The 17,903-nt window shown below is 46.0% G+C and overlaps 2 protein-coding genes across 4 annotated transcripts in view; one reads left to right on the top strand and one right to left on the bottom strand.

The window, feature by feature from the left end:
* Positions 1-10,743, bottom strand: part of SFXN1 (sideroflexin 1) — a 31,690-nt gene extending 20,947 nt beyond the window's left edge. The window contains exon 1 of the mRNA XM_015876154.2: positions 10,659-10,743. The gene's annotated coding sequence lies outside the window, so the exon portion shown is untranslated. The remainder of the gene's footprint in view (positions 1-10,658) is intronic.
* On the top strand, positions 4,425-9,688 carry DRD1 (dopamine receptor D1). 3 transcript variants are annotated; one of them, XR_001558233.2, is made up of 3 exons: positions 4,425-4,535; positions 4,962-8,889; positions 9,051-9,688. XR_001558233.2 is itself a non-coding variant. In XM_015876148.2 (3 exons), the coding sequence occupies exon 3, from the start codon at positions 6,522-6,524 to the stop codon at positions 7,875-7,877; it is 1,356 nt and encodes a 451-aa protein (XP_015731634.1). In that variant the 5' UTR covers positions 4,425-4,535; positions 4,962-5,793; positions 6,514-6,521; the 3' UTR covers positions 7,878-9,688. The 3 variants fall into 3 exon arrangements, 2 of the variants coding, with proteins under 2 accessions (XP_015731634.1, XP_032303414.1); XM_015876148.2 differs by having other exon boundaries at positions 4,962-5,793; positions 6,514-9,688; XM_032447523.1 differs by having other exon boundaries at positions 4,446-4,662; positions 4,962-9,688.
* Positions 10,744-17,903: the final 7,160 nt, after the last annotated feature.

The following is a 17,903-nucleotide window of genomic DNA, read 5'->3' as shown; positions in this document are numbered from 1 at the left end:
AGACACTGCTCTGGGAGCTGCTGTCACAGCAACTTCTCTCTTTGCAACACAGGGCAGGGAAAAGCCAAGGACATAGAGGCAGGCTGCAAAGAACAAGTTATTACTGAATTACTGAAATGAACCAGTTCTACCTGGTGTGGTCAGACTGGCACAAAGGCTGGAATAGATAAAGTATGCAGACAAGGTAAGGTGAAAGTGAATTTGGGATTGTATCATGGTCTGGGGTGATCCAGTCTGATCCCTGGGTGTTTCAAAAGCTCTGGTTGAAACTAGTAGGAGGAATGAAGAGACTAAAGCCAGAACCTTGCTCTGGATTCTTATTTTTCCACTGGTTCCAGGGGAGGTTCAGACTTGACCTTAGGACAAATTTCTTCATTGTGAGGACAGTCAAACACAGATCAAACACTTCCACAGTGCCTATCGGTGCTGAGAGATATTTGGATAATGCTCTTCTAATAAGCTTTAACTTTTGGTTAGCCCTGAAGAGATCAGGCAGTTGGACTAGATGATCTTTCAAGGTCCATTCCAACTAAACTATTCCATTCCATTCCATTCCATTCCATTCCATTCCATTCCATTCCATTCCATTTCATTCCATTTCATTCCATTCTTACTTTTTTACTGTCATATTTCATTTAATTCTCATTAATCCCAGGACTTTTGTAGCCTGCCTGTAGGAGGGCTGTCAAGCACGACCATACTGGATGTGCAGTGATGTGCACTTACATATATACATCATCAGCTGTTGGGTAACAGTCTGACTTTTCTTACCTACTCTGCTAACCCTTAGAGGCAATGAGCTTAGGTTGGTGCCAGCCACACTTTTCATCATGACACGTTTTGCATCAGAAAGAACAAAAGTCCTCTGATGGAAGAGGAGCAGTTCTCCATCCACCATTCAGAGGCTGGGCTGGAATATGGAGAAGGATCCATTTTATGTTGCTGGCTGGCATGCAGCTCAGGAGTAAATCTACAGCTTAGGAGTGGAGTGCCACCTACCAAGCCATCTGCTAAGAAAATTATGTTATCTGTAGCCTGATCCACTGTTGCTAAAAATCACTGTAGCACTCAGCTGTGAAGAGTTTTGCTGCTAATATATCCATTTGTACTCTTCTTATTTATCCACTCAGAATTAATTATTTCTCAGATTAATTTCATTCTAATGAATCATCCCATATCACTGGCTTTATTTCATTTCTGAGGTACTAATTAATATGTCAAAGCCATCTTTGGCATTAGAAGTGCTGTCATTTTTGCCGTGACTTCTCTTTTGATTCATGCATTCAATTTTTGTGCCCATCCATGGAGTGAAAGAAAAAATGCAAGCCTGTATGAAACAAAGAGTGCATGTGCAAATAAAGCATATATCAGCACAGTGGGGACAGTCTTTATTTTCGTGTTGACATGCTGGTTTATGTGCTATTTCATATCGTATATCCTCAGCAATCAGCTATGGAGGGATCCTGCTGGTGGGGTATGGAGTTGTTCAGCTGACAGGTCCTGCTCTGTCCCCAGGGTGGATATTTCCCTTTCATTCCTGTCTTTCTCTTCTGCCCAAAAAGAGCTTGTAAAATCTCGGGGGCTGCAGCTGAAACCAGTCAGCTTTGGTTTGGGTTTTACATTAGAAATGTAAGGAAGGATTGGTTACATGGGAAGAGGATGTATGAACAGAGCCCAGTCTGACTGCCCAGGACATATGGGGAATGTAACATTGTTCCTTTTCTTTTACAGATTATGGTACCTCAAAAGAAAAAAATATATCCCTCCAGTAGTGAATATTTAGGCCTTGTTAGCACCATTTGGGGATGAGAAATCCCTTCTCTCACTGACTCTTTCTCCCTCCTGATGGGTCTTCATCATACAAGAAGGAGCTTGAGACCCTGATGTGTGGTTTGTATTTCTTTCTGCCTCTCATCTTTCCTCTGCATTTTGTACTCACTGCTGTGTTTTCCCAAGCAGTGCCCAACTGTGTTACCACCAATTATGCCATGAGCTTTGCTGATCTTTTGAGTTCATAGCTGCTGCTCCATTCCCAGAAACTCTTGATTTTTCCGAGAAGGTTAAACTGAGGCTAAAGTTACCTTGGCTTATTAGCATAGCCAGTTATTTAGAAACCTGACAGCTCTTTCAGGCATTATTTCTGCTAGCCCACCCCAGCTGATTTGATGTTTAATACATCCCATGCATGCAGACTCCAGAAGTCATCCTGAGAGTGACGTGAGTACAGTTTGTATCCACAGACTGTAACACTGTTTTGTAAATCAAGCCACCTTTATGTGTGTGTGTTCTGTTTGGCAGATTAAAGCACGTTTATCTCTGAACACAAGCCTTGGACTTTGTTCAGCTCTGGCTCGGTCTTCTAGTAGCTAATTACTGTTTGGATTAAGATCATTTGGATGAAGGTGTTACTCTATGTGTATTTTCAAGTCTTTATGCCAACCCAATGGGCATTTCTCCAAAAAGAGTCTCTGAGGAGCAACAGATGTTTTGTAGGGTGGTAGCAGAGACAACACGAGATTTCCTTTGCTGGGTATTGCTTTGATTTCAGCATCAGTCAGCAGTGGTTGAAAAGCATTAAATAACATCAAGTAGCTGTTATATGTGGGGGCCTAGGGAAAATTAAACTAGTTTTCTGCCTGTTTCCAGGTCTCACACCTGCACCACTATCCCATTGCTGGCAGCTTTGGGCAAGCTCTGACCTGGACATGAGCTGATCCTTCAGTGCTGTCTGAGGGCACATCAGCTGGAGAGCAGCAAAAGGCAAATTCAACCCATCCTTTGTAGAAATGGCTCCCAGAGATGCACCAATTGGCTGCCTAATCCCTCCACTACATTTACCTGAACAATAATAAGGGTTTAATGGATTTCACTTTTGTGCCTCACCTGGGTATGACTATTAAGTCATGAAAGTTTTAAAAGCTCGCAAATTAGCTGAAGTGGCAAATGAGCGCAGCAGGGTGCCCTGTTTGAAGAAGGAGTGTTATAAACCTGCAGAGCTGTTTAAGGGGCTTTGCTTTGCTGTTATGGCCTCAGCTGAGCCAGGCCTGAATTTCATCCACAAAATGATCACGTTAAATTAGGGGTGAGATATGAAAAAGACTCTGACTGCTGGAATGGATGTTGATTTAAATGAATGAAGTATGTGAGAATGTTCCCAGTGTCTTCTTACAAAGTCAATGTTCCCCTCGGCCCAGGGTTTCTGTTCCAAAGCAGCAGTGTGCTGCATTTTCAGAAGATAAGTACATGCAGTAAATCTCACCTGTGTTGTGCTTTGAGGAGAAAAGGAGAAAAAAAAATACACCAAAAAAATCCCAAAAATATAAAAAGAAAGCTCAGAAGGAGTTTCATTAGGCATCTCTATTACTGAAGAGCAAAGAATTCACTTTCTGTCTTTTTCACTCTCCCCTGGGGACAAATGATGATGATTAAAGAACGGGATCAAAAGGAGGAGGATGAGACTTTGCTGAGAAGGAATTAAAAGTGAGAGAAAGAGAGAGGGGAAGGGAAAACGAGCATCTTAGTTAGCTAGTCAGGGTTAGTTTAGCACTGTACCCACACTGACTGACATTATGAGAAATTATAGCTGGCATATAAGCAACTTCAGTAATGCTGAAACCCAGGAAATGCATCTTGACAACTTAGTGAACTTATTTGTTCTTCTCGTTGGTTTTAAACCCCCCACACCGTGATGTTTATCTTCATTTTCCGATCCATTTGTTTGAGGTGAGGTTATGACACAAAGGTAGCAACTTGCAAATCACTGCGTTCATCTGCTTCCGTTGGCTCTCGTGGCTCAAGTAGGACAGAAAAATCCCTTCTGTAGAATGAAAGGGCTCGAAGGGCTTATTGCTGAACCAGAGTGATTTTTGTAAAGAAGAAAACACGATCTGAACCGACACATTTTTGCGGGCAGGTGAACGAACGGAGTTTTCTCTCGCAGACGGAGGGGGATCTGCCCAGGGCTGACATCTGCCGTCAGGGGTTGAAGCTCCGGGAGCTCCCAGAGCCGCGGTTCTGTTGTCCCCACTCCTGCTCTGGGACATCTGGACAGGACCCGGCTCCTCGGGCACCGGAACGCCCTGGGGAAACTGCCCTTGAGGTCTTTCCCTGCCGATATGTAGGGACAGCAATACGCTCCGTCTGCTACGGAGATCCAGGTTTGAAGTTTGCTCTCGGATTTTGTCTCCTTAACCTCTTCAGTGCTGATCTAAAGGACCCGTTTCTCGGAGCCGCTCCCTCCGGCTCCTCCCGGTCCGCTCCTCGCCGAACCGGCCGAGCTGTCCGGAGGAAGCGGCGGGGCGGGACACCCGGAGCATCCCTGCCCCGCGCCCCTGGGGCTGCCTTGCGTTCCGCTCCGGCGGGGGGGGCGCGGGGCCGCGGCCGCCCAGGAGAGGGAGCCCGGTGGCCGCGGCTGCGCCGGGAGCCGCGGGGGCGCGGGGCGGCGGGGAGTGGCGCGGAGCGGAGCAGGGGGGAGCGGAGCGCTGCCCCGGCTGTTGACCGCCGTCACCCCGGGCCGACCCGAGCATCCCGCTCCGGTGAGTACCCTGTTCTGCCGGGTGCCGAGCGTGCCCCGGGCTATCGGTGCTCCCCGGGGTTTCGGTGCTTGTCGGGTTTCCTCGGCTTGCAGCCCGCCGCCTGCACCGCTGCGAGCATCGCCCAGCCGTAAGTTGGGTACCGGTACTTACTTTACGCGTCAATGAATGGGACTCGGCTGGCTCGCAGCGCCGAGGCATCACGCAGCGTCCCGCAGCTCGGCGGGGCAAAGTGATCCCGTGTGCGCTCAACTCCCGCAGCCCGGCTTTGCTCGGCATCCCGCTTATTCCCCGAGAAAGCGGAAAAATCGGGGGGAGGTGGCTCAGGGGAAGCTACATCCGACCGACGATGTGAAAAGAGGAGAAGGGGGGCTGCTCTGTGCCCTCTGCGTGCCTCCACCCTGTCTTTCCCTTGTTTTAATCCTTTAGGAAGGAGACACCGGACGGACAGAGCTCTCTCAGGGGCGATGCTGCCGAGTCCTGCCCCCGGCAGAAGGAAGTCTGTGCCGCCGGGGCCGCCCTCCCGGGCGAACGGAGGAAAAGCCCCCGGCACCGGAGATGCGCGGCCCGGGAGAGCGTGAAGAGCAGCTCCGCCTGCGCTGTTATTAAAGGGAAAAGCATGCTAGAGCCGGCTGCTCCGACGGCCGGAGCGCAGCCCCTCTGAGCAGGAGGTGAGATTATCCCGTGGTGGTCATGGAGAGCTATAACCTGGCAGAGAAGCGCTGAAACCATTCGTCCCTGCTGGAAGAGGAACCACTCCTGGCATCACCGCCTTCGTGCAGAGGGGAGCTCACTCAGGTCCTTCCTCCTCCTCTCTCCCTCCTTTCACCCCCTTCAGAGAACGACGGAGGAAAGAAAGAAACAACTGCGACTTGGCTCTTGCTGGTGCTGGGAATACTGTGCCTTTTGCTTGGGATGATTCCCTCTGACAGGATGTACAAAGCTCGACCGGAACCGAGCCGGCCAACGAAGTTTGCAGAGAGATCTATGGAGTCTATGGGATGGAGGTAGCCGGGCACACACTGACGGGGTCAGTCACACATTGCCCACCAACGCTGCCCCACTGCTTGCTGCAGGACTAATTCCTGGGGACTAAACTTCGGTGGCTCCTGTTTTGCTGATTGATGCTTTCAGGGAACAACACATGCCTGCAACTGATACAACGTTGGGTCTGTTTGTAAGATTTGCTATGCAATTCCAAACCTAAATGAGGAGAAGAGGCGGCCCTGCATCCCAGAGCAAACAGAAACGAAGGTGAAAGGTAGGAGCCAGAATTTCTCATTTCGATAAAAACTAAATAACCTGAGCTACTTCGTACTGAAAACCTTTAAAACACGCCTGCTGTATGCTTATTTCCTTTGTCTCTGGAAGTGTAAAACTTGAAACGAAGTGAAGAATTGCTCACTGATGCTGCCCAGAAGCAGAGAACTGGTGGATTTTGTAACAGGAGCATGCTGAGGAGGAAGGATGGGGTGTTTAATCAGCGAGACATTTAGGGAACCAAAGCAAAGGAAAAGCACCTCGTACGGTACGCATCAGTAAATATGAAGGGCTAGTGCAATGGACGCTGGAAACACTCGATCAATAGCCTATTTAAGTGGGAATATATGCAAGCATGGAAAAGTGATTGCTTTCCTGTCTGTGGGGTATATTTGCAGAGGACAGAAGCAGAACATTTGCAGGTGAGCTGTCTGAATCAGGCTGCTTCATGCTGGGGTGGTGCAGTGTGTTCCTGAAGGGACTGCTTAAAAACCCCTCAGTGGAGTTGACTGTATTTGCACATTTTCAGTTCCTGCTCATAGAGCTTTCAGTGTCGTTCAGGGAGATTCAGAGTAGGTGAAGTCCATTGGGGCTTGAGGGGACTGTAACCAGGAGCCTTTGGTCTGTTCAGAGATGACTAATTAACGGACATCTCATGCCTGCTATCTGTAAGGAAAGGAGCTGATGTTGTCATGAAAATCATGATGTGATTTTCCCTCAGGAGAAATTATGACTTGGAACGACACCACTATGGATGGGGAAGGGTTGCTTGCGGAAAGGGACTCTTCCTTTCGGATCCTCACGGGCTGCTTCCTCTCGCTGCTGATCCTCTCCACGCTGCTGGGAAACACGCTGGTCTGCGCAGCTGTCATTAGGTTTCGCCACCTCAGGTCCAAAGTGACCAACTTCTTTGTCATCTCCTTGGCCGTGTCAGACCTCTTGGTGGCGGTTTTGGTCATGCCTTGGAAAGCAGTGTCTGAGATCGCTGGTTTCTGGCCTTTTGGTTCATTTTGCAACATCTGGGTGGCCTTTGATATTATGTGCTCAACAGCCTCCATCTTAAATCTCTGTGTCATTAGTGTGGACAGATACTGGGCCATCTCCAGCCCATTCAGGTACGAGAGGAAAATGACCCCCAAGGCAGCCTTCATCATGATCAGTGTGGCGTGGACTTTGTCTGTGTTGATTTCCTTCATCCCCGTGCAGCTGAACTGGCACAAGGCTAAAACCACGAGCCTTTTGGACTTGAATGCCAGTTTACAAGGTATAAGCACAGACAACTGTGATTCTAGCCTAAACAGGATGTATGCCATCTCCTCTTCTGTAATTAGCTTCTATATACCTGTGGCCATCATGATAGTAACCTACACAAGGATATACCGGATTGCTCAGAAGCAAATACGACGAATTTCAGCTTTGGAGAGAGCAGCAGTGCATGCCAAGAACTGCCAGAACACAAGTGGCAACAGAAGCAGCATGGACTGTCAGCAACCTGAGAGCAACTTCAAAATGTCCTTCAAGAGGGAAACAAAGGTTCTAAAGACTTTGTCAGTGATCATGGGGGTGTTTGTGTGCTGCTGGTTGCCATTTTTTGTGTTGAACTGCATGATTCCCTTCTGCGAGCCCACCCAACCGTCCAAGGGAGCAGAAGCTTTCTGCATTAACTCTACCATCTTTGATGTTTTTATTTGGTTTGGATGGGCTAATTCTTCCCTAAACCCCATCATCTATGCCTTCAATGCTGATTTCCGCAAGGCGTTTTCCACCCTGCTAGGATGCTACAGGCTCTGCCCAATGTCCGGCAATGCTATAGAGACTGTTAGCATTAACAACAATGGAGCGGTTGTGTTTTCAAGCCAACATGAGCCCAAAGGGTCCAGCCCCAAAGAGTCAAATCTGGTTTATCTGATCCCACACGCAATCATCTGTCCGGAAGAAGAACCTCTAAAAAAGGAAGAAGAGGGTGAACTATCTAAGACCTTGGAGAAAATGTCTCCAGCATTGTCGGGTATTTTGGATTATGAAGCTGATGTTTCTTTGGAAAAGATAAATCCCATTACACAAAATGGGCAGCATAAAACCTGAACAGTGAGGTGTACCCAGCAAAACATAATAGTGTACAATGTGATCATCTTTAAAAAACAAAAGATACAATCTTTTTGTATGAAACTAAGCCCTAGGGAGAAGTACACATTTACATCAATCCCTGAATGAATTTTCCTGGCATTACATTTAATATTTAAAACACTAAACAGCAAAAAGTTACTGAAAATTGGTTAAAAAAAAATGGATGTTGAACTGTGCTGTTCATACTGAGGAATATACACAAGTTTGGATACAGTGCAGTGAGAAAATAGTGCTTCTCCTCTGCACCTAGAGAGGCCGATTTCTTGCTCCAAGTGAGGCAAAAGATAAATGTTAAGTATTTAAAGATTCATGTTTACTAGAATATAAAGGATTGCTGTGTTTTGTGATAGTGGGTGTTAACAGATCCTAGTTAAAGGCTGAGGGATTGTAAAGGGAGGTAGAGGCCTTCTTAAAATTATTTCTGAACAAATAATTGAGCCTTATGAGAATGGTTATTTTTAAAGCTTTGGGAGTTAACATGTTGATACTGGTTTTATTTATTTATTGTTTTAAATTGATATTTTTCATATGTTATTACAGATCTAGCTTTATTTATGTTATTTAAGATGTCTAAATAATGGGATATTTTTGGAGTGTCATTACTGCATTGTGGCCAGGCAACCAGTCAGCACTTTATGGAAGCCCCGATGGCCCGGAGAGCTGAGTGGGATGGAGGAAGGCTGAGAAGCTCAGCATAATGAAGGAATCAACAGAACTGATGTGGAGTGGAGCTTGTTTCCTTGTGGGCTTTGGTTTTTAAGTGGGATTTCTTTCAAAAGATAGGATCAGCGTTGACTGAGTTGTGAATTCTCTTCCCTTATACAAAGAACAAGGAATTGCTGCTATTTATTTTTTAAGAAGTTTCACGTTACAAAGACTTTGCTAGAATGTCAAGTTTGTGGATCTGTACAGACCTTCAGTACGACTACAACCTTCAGGAGAATCCAATTTGAGAAGAGAAGCTACTTAGGTAACAATTCGTAGTAGGTAATGTTTTGTATTTATGTAAGATAAACAGCTTTCTCAGACTTTTCTTATTCCAAGTCTTGGATATCTTTTCCGAACAAACACAATTGGTTTTATGGTAGTAAACATGCCAAACCTTGTTATCATCTGTATTATTTCTTGCAGTACCACCGGGATCATGCTGTCTGTCTGCTATCAGTCTGAGTTCAAGTGGGTACGCAGTGCTTTACTTTGGAGGCCAGGAGGATGTTACACTTTAGGAGTTCCCACCTCAGTAGTCCCTTCAGTAAGGAATAGTGCCTCATCACCAATCTGAATTAAGACTTCTCTAACTATGGATGGAACTGCAGCCCCCGCCTCAAAAGCTCCCCATGAGCTCCAAAACAAAGTTGCCAGTGTTTAATTCAAAAAAACTGCAACTTTTCCATGGTCCTTCCCTGCTGCTTTCCCTCTGTGATGCCCAAAGCGAGCAGCGAATGTTAGCAACAGGAACACCGGGAGTTAACACTCAGCAGCACTCTCAAGTGAGAGACCTGCTTTCTGAATGGGCACAGATACCCTCTGGAGAAACTTTTCCTAATATATTACAAAGAAAAAAACAAACAACAACGTCAGGAAAAGAGAACTGAGAGGAAAAATCTCAGTCTAATGAACTATATACATCCTGCATCAGGTCTGTGTATTTATGTATCGTGAATGTTTTCATAACTTTATTGCCTGTAAGCTGCTTTCATACATATAATAAAATTATTTTGTGAAGAGAGGGTCAAATAAAGCAATCGACATGGCATTTGTTAAATACATGCAGTTGTATCCATCATGTTAAAGGAGGGGATGGTTTCTGCTTTTCTGTTTGCTATTATTTGGGATCACACCAAGGAGGCAGATGGGAATTCTTACTAGAAGCAGGAGAAATTCCTCAGTGCTGTGGGAGCTCTCAGCCCTTCTCTCAGCTGGGGCCTGAAACAACCACATCCTGCTTGAACAAGGCTTGGTGAAACATGCAATGGTAGATTTATCGGTGCCTCTTACCTCGGTCACTTTGCCTTGGTTTAATAGGCTGGGGGTATTTGTTTATAACACACTGTACCTGTTGCTTTTTGAGTTATTTTTTCTTTCGGAGCTGCCTGATAGAATCCCACCACCAGTATTGTACTGTATCAAAATGAGTCGTTTCAGGAGTGATGAGCTGGTGGGGCTCAGCCAAAGTACAGAAGCATCACTTTGATAACAGCAGCTTAGCACTTTGCTTTCAGCTTTGTCAGCAGGTTCATTTTGAAATGAAGACAAAAGCCAAACCTACAGAAAAACCTGTGGCTGCTTCTGCATTACCAACGTGATGCAGCTGGGACTGGAGTAGGTGCAGGGGCTGCAGTCATGCCCCTCCCTGGTGCAGAAACATGAGTTAAGAAAAGCATGTAAAGCAAGATGGTGGTTTCATTCTAGATGGTTTGGGGCTGATGTATGTTCTAGGTGTGAGCAGGGGCACTGGCTTGTTGCTTTCTGTCCCTCTATTTGAACAATATTTGCTTCCAACTCCTTTCTCCTACGTATATTGTACAGTACCAATAATACGCTTGGATCTTCATTTATCATCATACCTCCCTTTTCCTGCTCCTTTTCAGGTCCCTTTACCTGTCACCTCCTTTCTTCCCACTCCTACCAGGGCCCTCCTGCCACCCTCCATTGGCTCCGTAACACTTTGCTGGGAGAAAGTCCATCCCCACACCCTCCCCCCGGACTCCCCTCGCTGCACCCAGCAGTGCCTCCTACCTGCTGCAGAGCTGGAGATCAGGGCCAGGACCAGTGAGAAGGACCAACCTGCTGCCACCCTATTTATGTGTGCCCTAACCCTTGTTAACTGTCCCAGAGCTATGACCTGTGCTTGGAACTGGTGTAACCTTCCCTTCTGCTCTGTTTCCTCGTGACTGAAGGTATTTTTCTGTTTGTAGATGATAGAGGTTAATGATTAACCCCATGGCCTTGATGAAGGAGCTGTTAGCGGTGAGTGAACCAGAATCACTAGGTTCAATCTGAATACATTTCCCCTGCCCCTTGGCAAGTGTATTATGCTGATTTGGGTCTCTGACTTCACAAACTGTACAAGATACAGGAGATGAGAGAGCAAATGCCTTTGCTGATGTACAGCTTTAATAACATAGTTATGGGGAGATGGTCCTGGATTTATTCAAATGAATAATTTTCAGAAGCACCGATATCTGATTGCAATCTCAAACAACCACTTCCAATAGCATCTCGACAGGCAGCTCTTTCCAGTAATACTTTGGTTTTTAGCATAATGACAGTACAATATGTTCTCGGTGATGTCACTTATGTGGCCACACAGCGACTGTAACTTGAAGAATAAGAACAGTGCCATTCCGTAACTGTTCTATTCCAGAGCTATCCCATAACTCTCAAAAGATGAAAGCACATTGTGTGGAGTGTCCCGGGGTTCCTTCAGCTCTCTTGTATCTGTCAAGTCAGCAATTTCCCTCTAAACCCATTGGATTTTTTTCCTGTTTAAAAGAGATCTCACCACACACGAATGAAACCGCTTCTGGGTTTTGAATCTGCTCAGTGAAAGGTGTCCTGAATTAAAGGTGTTCTAAATTATTTCATTGCACTGGGCTGGATGGGCCCTGGGCAGCCTGATCTGGTGGGAGCAACCAGCCCAGGGCAGAGGTTGGGGCTGGGGGGGCTGTAAGGTCACCTCCAACCCGAAGTATTCTGTGATTCTATCCTTTTGCTCATGCAAAAAGTTCTTCAAAATAAGAGGACAAATTCTGCCAAGAAAAATGTCATGCGAAAACTTTCAGTCCTATTTCTTTTTTGCTTGAGGAGATGTAACGTAGCAAAAGGCAGCCTGGGAAGCACGTAGCAGTGGTAAAAGCCTTTCCCTGCAAACAGCGGGATGCAGATGCAGGAGATGTGTTCCCAAAATCCTTGAAACATCAGTGATTTAAACCTGAGTTTTTTACTGACCTGAGTTCAGAAGAGCAGTTTTCTGTATCCTGGCTGAAGCTTTTCCCTTCTTGCCTGCTGGGGCCTCCTGCTGCCTTTCAGCAAGTTCCTTCTTCCTCCTTCCCCAGAACTCTACACATGTTCTCTCTGTTCTGCCTCATTTTCCCTTCCAGACCAGGATAGACTGTATGGATGTGGTTTGATGTGAAATAACGCGCTTTTCACTCCCCAAGCAGCTCCACTCCATGTTTCCGTCCCACCCGTCCTGGCACAGTCATGCTTCAGCAAATAGAACACAAATGGTAGTTATCAAGCTTGGCATTTAGGTGGAGAAATGCCTTTGGGGCCAGATTCCCACCCTCACGCAGGGTGCAGCCCAGGGCAGGTGCAGTGTAGGGGGTGGATGAGGGGCCCCACTGAGCCCCACTGCTGCTGCTTTACAGCGGGACAATAAAGGGAATGCTCCACATGCCACAGGCAGCAATCAATGGAGTGTTCAATATTTCAGTCACTTTCTTTTGCAAAATGACTGGTGATTCCTCCCCATCCCCATTGGCTGCCTGTGCTCAGAATTAAACACAGGAAGAGGCCACCAGTGAAAGCCTGGGGGCTGGCAGCAGCCAAGGGCTGGGGTGGGTTGGGATGGCTGAGGAGAAGTTTCCCTCTTCCCCCAGCTGGAAGGGTTTCTGTCATTCTGGAGAAGCTGTTTCTTGGCTCCAAGGTGAGGATTTCCTTTCTTTGGGCCTGTTTTTTTGGCAAAGGATTCCCTTAGTTTGAGCCCATCATTGTGCTTCCCTTCCTCAGCTGGCTGTAACCGGGCTGGATGGGGCTCTCAGCACCTCATCGAGCTGTAGATGTCCCTGTTCATTGCAGGTGAGTTGTATCAGATAGCCCTTAAAGGTCCTTTCAGCTCAAACTATTCTATGATCCTATACATTTGGCATCTTCTTGCTGTGCTGCTTCTTTGAACAGATTCTTAGCTGGATCCGTACTTTAATACACTAAGCAGACTAATTGTTTCAGCAGCTAAGTTAATTAAAATGACCCTTACACCTTTATTCCTCAAGGAAAATAAGGGAGTGATTTGTGATACTGCAGAGCAGTTTCTCAGTGTTGAAGTTATCTCAGGTGGGTATGAGCTACACCTGCAGTCTGCAGCAATGCACCGTTACACCGTCACTGTTGCTTGTGTATGCAGTGCATGGAAGTACTGTGCAGGAAAAAGAAACGAGTGAATGGGTCTCTCAATGTATGGGCTGCTCTGGATAGACCTGAATATTCACAGTGTTAAAGTAAACTTAAATGCCAGATTTCCTCCCGGCGTTGTCTCCCTGGATAACAGGAGCTATAGCAGGAGGTGATGCTGGAATATCACTGCAAATTCTGATTTTGTTCCTTCTGCAGCCAAAATGAGGCCATGGAGGCTGCCAAGAGGCATACTTTTTGGGTTTGACACACAGAGATTGCATTTTTAATGCTATAAGTGCTGTTCCCTACCATTGGGCTCCCATGTGATAGATAACTGCAGTCGGAGCCTTGCAGTAAAGCATTTGCTTTCAAGGAGGATGGAATAAAATACAACAGTATTTTTTATTAGAACAGAAAAATATTCTTTTTATTTGGCCGGTCTCTGATTTTTCTCAGATCTGAGCTGACAAGCAGCAATTATGTAATTAACTATGGAACTGGAGAATAATTTTCTAATCTAAACCAATGTTTACCACTGTGGGACAAGCTGTGTGTTGAGATATGGATTGGAGTGTTCAGGTGGAGCTAAAGACCATTTGGCAGAAATGAAGATCAGCTTTTCCTCTCATCCTGGTCATTCTATGGACTGCTCTGATTGTAGAAGAGAGCTGTGACTGTGATTAACTGTGCAGGCTTTGTGAATTTGATTTTCAAGCTGGGTAAAATAGACTTAATACAGTAAATTACCCCAAAATTCCACTAATGTGGGAATCACAGAGTGAGGAGAACCATATTTGAATCTTGGATGTATGGGATTCTTTGCAGTCATCCTATGAAGACTAAGATAATAATTGCAATAATTTAAGAATGAAAAGATTAAAGGTGATCTTCCTGCATGAATGTTCACTGTGTTCCAGATGGGAGAGCAATTCTTCCCTTCTTACCCTACAGAATGAACCTTTCTAGGGCATGGCCTCTGCTCAAGCAGAGGGATTAGGGAGCACGCAAACCATTGCATTTGGCTTTGCTTCTCCATACTAAATGGGGCCAGGGACCAGAGATGCTGAAGTGCTTGCATGAGCAAGTGGAGCAGCAACATGGCTGGGACACAAGGTCCTGTCTTGCTTCTATACCTGGCTCCCGGTGGGACACTGCTGATGACAATGAGTTAAAATCCAAATAATGATGTACAATGTAAATGAATACAGAGGTATGAATCCTCTTGAGCCATGAGGAGTTTTTGTTCCAGATCTTCAATTCCAGTTTAACACTTCTTTCCATACGGGGGCATGGTTACATATCTGCATTCATCTGAGACATGGAGCCTTGTCTTGGAGCAATTGTACGCATTAAGTGCTTGAAATTCTGCCACTGAGCAAAAGGCATGAGTTGCTTCCCCATTTCCTGCTTATAGAAGTGTTCCCTCCCGTGGGGATGCATTAGCAGGGAAGAGGCTGTGCACAGAGGAAAGAAAATCTGGAGTCGCTCAGGGACGAATGTTGATCTATTACAGCTGAATAAATCCACAGTAATATAATTTATTCCCTGGGATATGCATTAGATTTATTCTGGCATATATGAAATCACAAACTTCTGCATGCATGATTCCTCAGCTGATCAGCACAATGTGAGTCTGATAAAATTCCAGACTACCTTAAACTGGATGGTTCCCTTAGAAAACCCTTTTTTTTTTTTTTTCTTTTTTCTTCTTCTTTTTTTTCCCCACTTTCTTATCTCTTTGACTAACCTCAACCATTTTGATAGAGGTTTTTTTCTACGCTCGAAAATGTGCCTCAGGCAAATCTGCAAACTTTTAAAGTGTCAGTCAGAACGGTGAAATCAGCTCAGCGTGAGACAACACGAGAAATAGAAAGTTCCTTTTCCCATATGAAAATGTATGGCTTTTTTTAGGGAGAAAGTCCAAAGTTGCCGTGCTTTGGAGCAGTGCTGCCTGGATCCTTGCTGCCATGGGTTGCGGTTGTGCTCCTTGTAAGGGAAGCACAGGGATATGGCCACAAAGCCTAATAAAACTGCTGAATACCCAAGTCTTTATCACTCCACAGCCCACCAGGGTTGGGTGTTACCAGTGTGTTTTGTCTATCCGTTTTCTTTCATCCTGCTCTCCTGGCCTACCACTGGACAGCCATAGCTCCTCACTGCCTGGGCTAATGGCTAATGGGGTCTGCTTATTTACCCCTGGAGCTTATCATAGAATATCTGAGTTGGAATAGATTTATAAGGGTCTTTGAGTCTGACTCCTGGCTCCACACAGGACCACCCAAAAATCAGTATGAGCCCAGGGCCTCATCTAACCTGGCCTTGAAGACCTCCAGAGATGGGGCATCTGTGTCCTTGTAAAGAAAAGAAGCATTTCCCATCAGGTGATTGAGGGGCCAAATTCCATCCCCACCTGTGGGCAGCCAAGCGAGGCTGCAACAGCTGCAGGAGGTCTTAGTGATGAGAAGCATGGGTGAAAGAGGGAGGCATTCACTTCTCCCTGCTCCCAGCCCAGCAGACACAGTCCTGGGTTGTTGGCCTCTCACTGTCCTACTCAGTGGGGTTATGGGCACTGGAGACAGGCAGCAGGCACCAGATGGTGAGCGTGGTACCTCGCAGGGGAGTCAAATCACAATTAAAAAAAGCTTCATCAGTGATTTGGAGGGTAATAAGATAATGTTTCTCTAACACGAGAGAGCTGGGATCATAAAAGCAATCACTTCTGGATAAGTCCTTCAGCCATTTAACCTTCTAAGCGGCTGAGAAATCCCCGGTAATGGACTCATGCTGGGCAGTGCCTCCAGCCCACGGAGCAGACACAGTAATGGCACTGTATCAGCCCTCCCTGCACTGCAGCCAGTTAAACACTGTTTTCTCTGTTAGATAATAACGAAGCTGATGCGCGTTTATTGTGTTCAGACGTATTACTCTGTAAACGAGAGGAAATAATTTCGGTTTAATGTCAGGCTCCAGTGAAGGAAGAAATGAACGTGAAAAGCAAGTACTCCCATGAAGTGTTTGTTCCAAAAGCAAACTTTATTAGTGCATGCAGCATGTTTGCAGTTCACCATCGTTTTTTGCACAGTCACAGTGAATTACACATCAGTTGTCCTGGCTCCAATGGTTTTATAGCACTGCACTTACATCCACTGCCTGACGTTGGAACAATCGTTGGGAATTAATTATAGTTAAATACGGGTGTGAGCGTGAATAACCTGTAAAACAGAACTTCTTGCTGGAGCCCATTAATACCAGCTTGCTACCTCATTTCTATCACTTTTCCCCTATTTTTCTAAAGAAGGGAAGATCTGCAGAGAACTGCTCCATTGCCAAGCCGCCCCCGCAGGCAGCGTTATCTTCCCTTCCATATTGTGTTACCCATCATCTGACTTTTTTCTCTCTTATCCCTGCAGCAGCACTGTACAGCATGTGGGTGCAAATGAAGAGAAGGTGCCAGCTTGGCACAGGGCTCTGCTGTCTGCGTGCAGTTCCCTTCCTTCCCAGCTCTTTTGCCCCTGCCCTTGCCTGGGGGATGCTCAGAGACAACACCAGGCCATGAGAGAGAACACAGCAAATGCCAGTGGTCTTTTTCAATGGGATCTTTCTCAATGAAGGACACAAAATGGGCTGTGCTCGTTCCCACTTATCACAAAGGGTTCGCAAGGGCATGGCTGTGTGGACAATGTTACCTACATAATCATTTTGTGCCACAGCAAGCCCAAATTCCTTGTGCCTTCCCAAGAAGGTGTTGAATGCATCTTTTCCTTTAGTTTTAATTATTTTTCACTTTTCAAACAGCAACGTCCGTAACTCTTCAGTCTCTTTTTGAAAGCAAAAAACCCTGAATCCAAATTCTCTTCCAGTCAGCTGCTTGTTGTTTATTTCCTCAAGAAATGGCTGTTTTCAGAATTGAAATATAAATCTTAGCATATGTAGACTATGGTAAACATCTAAAGAAAAAGGCAAGCAGCTTGTGGTTGAGAGTAAAGCCATAAAACAAATTCCCTATCTGGCATCCCGTTGTCTGCAACACGCTGCAGCCCTTCAGGCGGGCTGTGATCCATCCTGGGGGCTGCATGCTGGGATAACACAGAGGGAATATTTCATTCCAAATGGTCCAACATCTCTGATCAGAGGCGTATTTAGCACTGTCTGCTCAGGTGGGACTGCAACGTGATTTGTTTCCACTGTACTCTCTTCTTCATGCTGACAACCGTGGAGGCAGGCATGTCTGATGGATGGCTGTCTTCAAATGGGACCAAGAGCTTAAGAAGCTGAACTGGATGCCTGCTGGAAAGTGTACCCACCTAAATAAAGCAGCAATTTCTCTCCTGAACAACCTGATGTTTGCAGTGCTGTCTGCTTAGTCCTGGAAGGCACAGTGTGAGAGAGGAAGGGCTGCATGGTGCATAATAAATATCCTCTCATGTATGTAGATGTATGATGGGGCTCACTGTGTGCTTAAGATGTGGAGAACGGCAACCTGCAGGGAAGGCATTCAGAAAGAAGTGGACTGAGACAAAAAGTTAACTCTGTTTTCAAAAATAGGTCATGGACAGTGCATCTTTACTGTATCATGGAGAGAAATTAAGAAGCAGCCCAAAGTCAAAGGAGAACAAGACTATAATGTGTGACTCACAGGAACTCAAACACACGCCCGAGAGGTAGAAAGTGAGCTCAGCTACTCAATCATCCTCTCCAGGCAGGAATGAGTCAGGCATGGCGACATTTGATGATGCTCATTCCAGGCAGGAACAGGGAGGTTGGCAATGGGAGCAGCACAGGCAGTGTATGAGCTCTGCTGGTCTGTGGAGTACCAGACCCAGTGCAGGGAATTGCTGGTGGGTGGCTGAGGGCAGAGCAGTGGCT

Source organism: Coturnix japonica, chromosome 13, assembly GCF_001577835.2.
Source record: "Coturnix japonica isolate 7356 chromosome 13, Coturnix japonica 2.1, whole genome shotgun sequence".
Lineage (NCBI taxonomy): Eukaryota > Metazoa > Chordata > Aves > Galliformes > Phasianidae > Coturnix > Coturnix japonica.
This window is presented reverse-complemented; position numbering and strand designations above follow the sequence as displayed.

Bases quoted from the DNA above. Each gene is read 5' to 3' on its own strand.
- DRD1 (XM_015876148.2), top strand. From the start codon at position 6,522: ATGACTTGGAACGACACCACTATGGATGGGGAAGGGTTGCTTGCGGAA.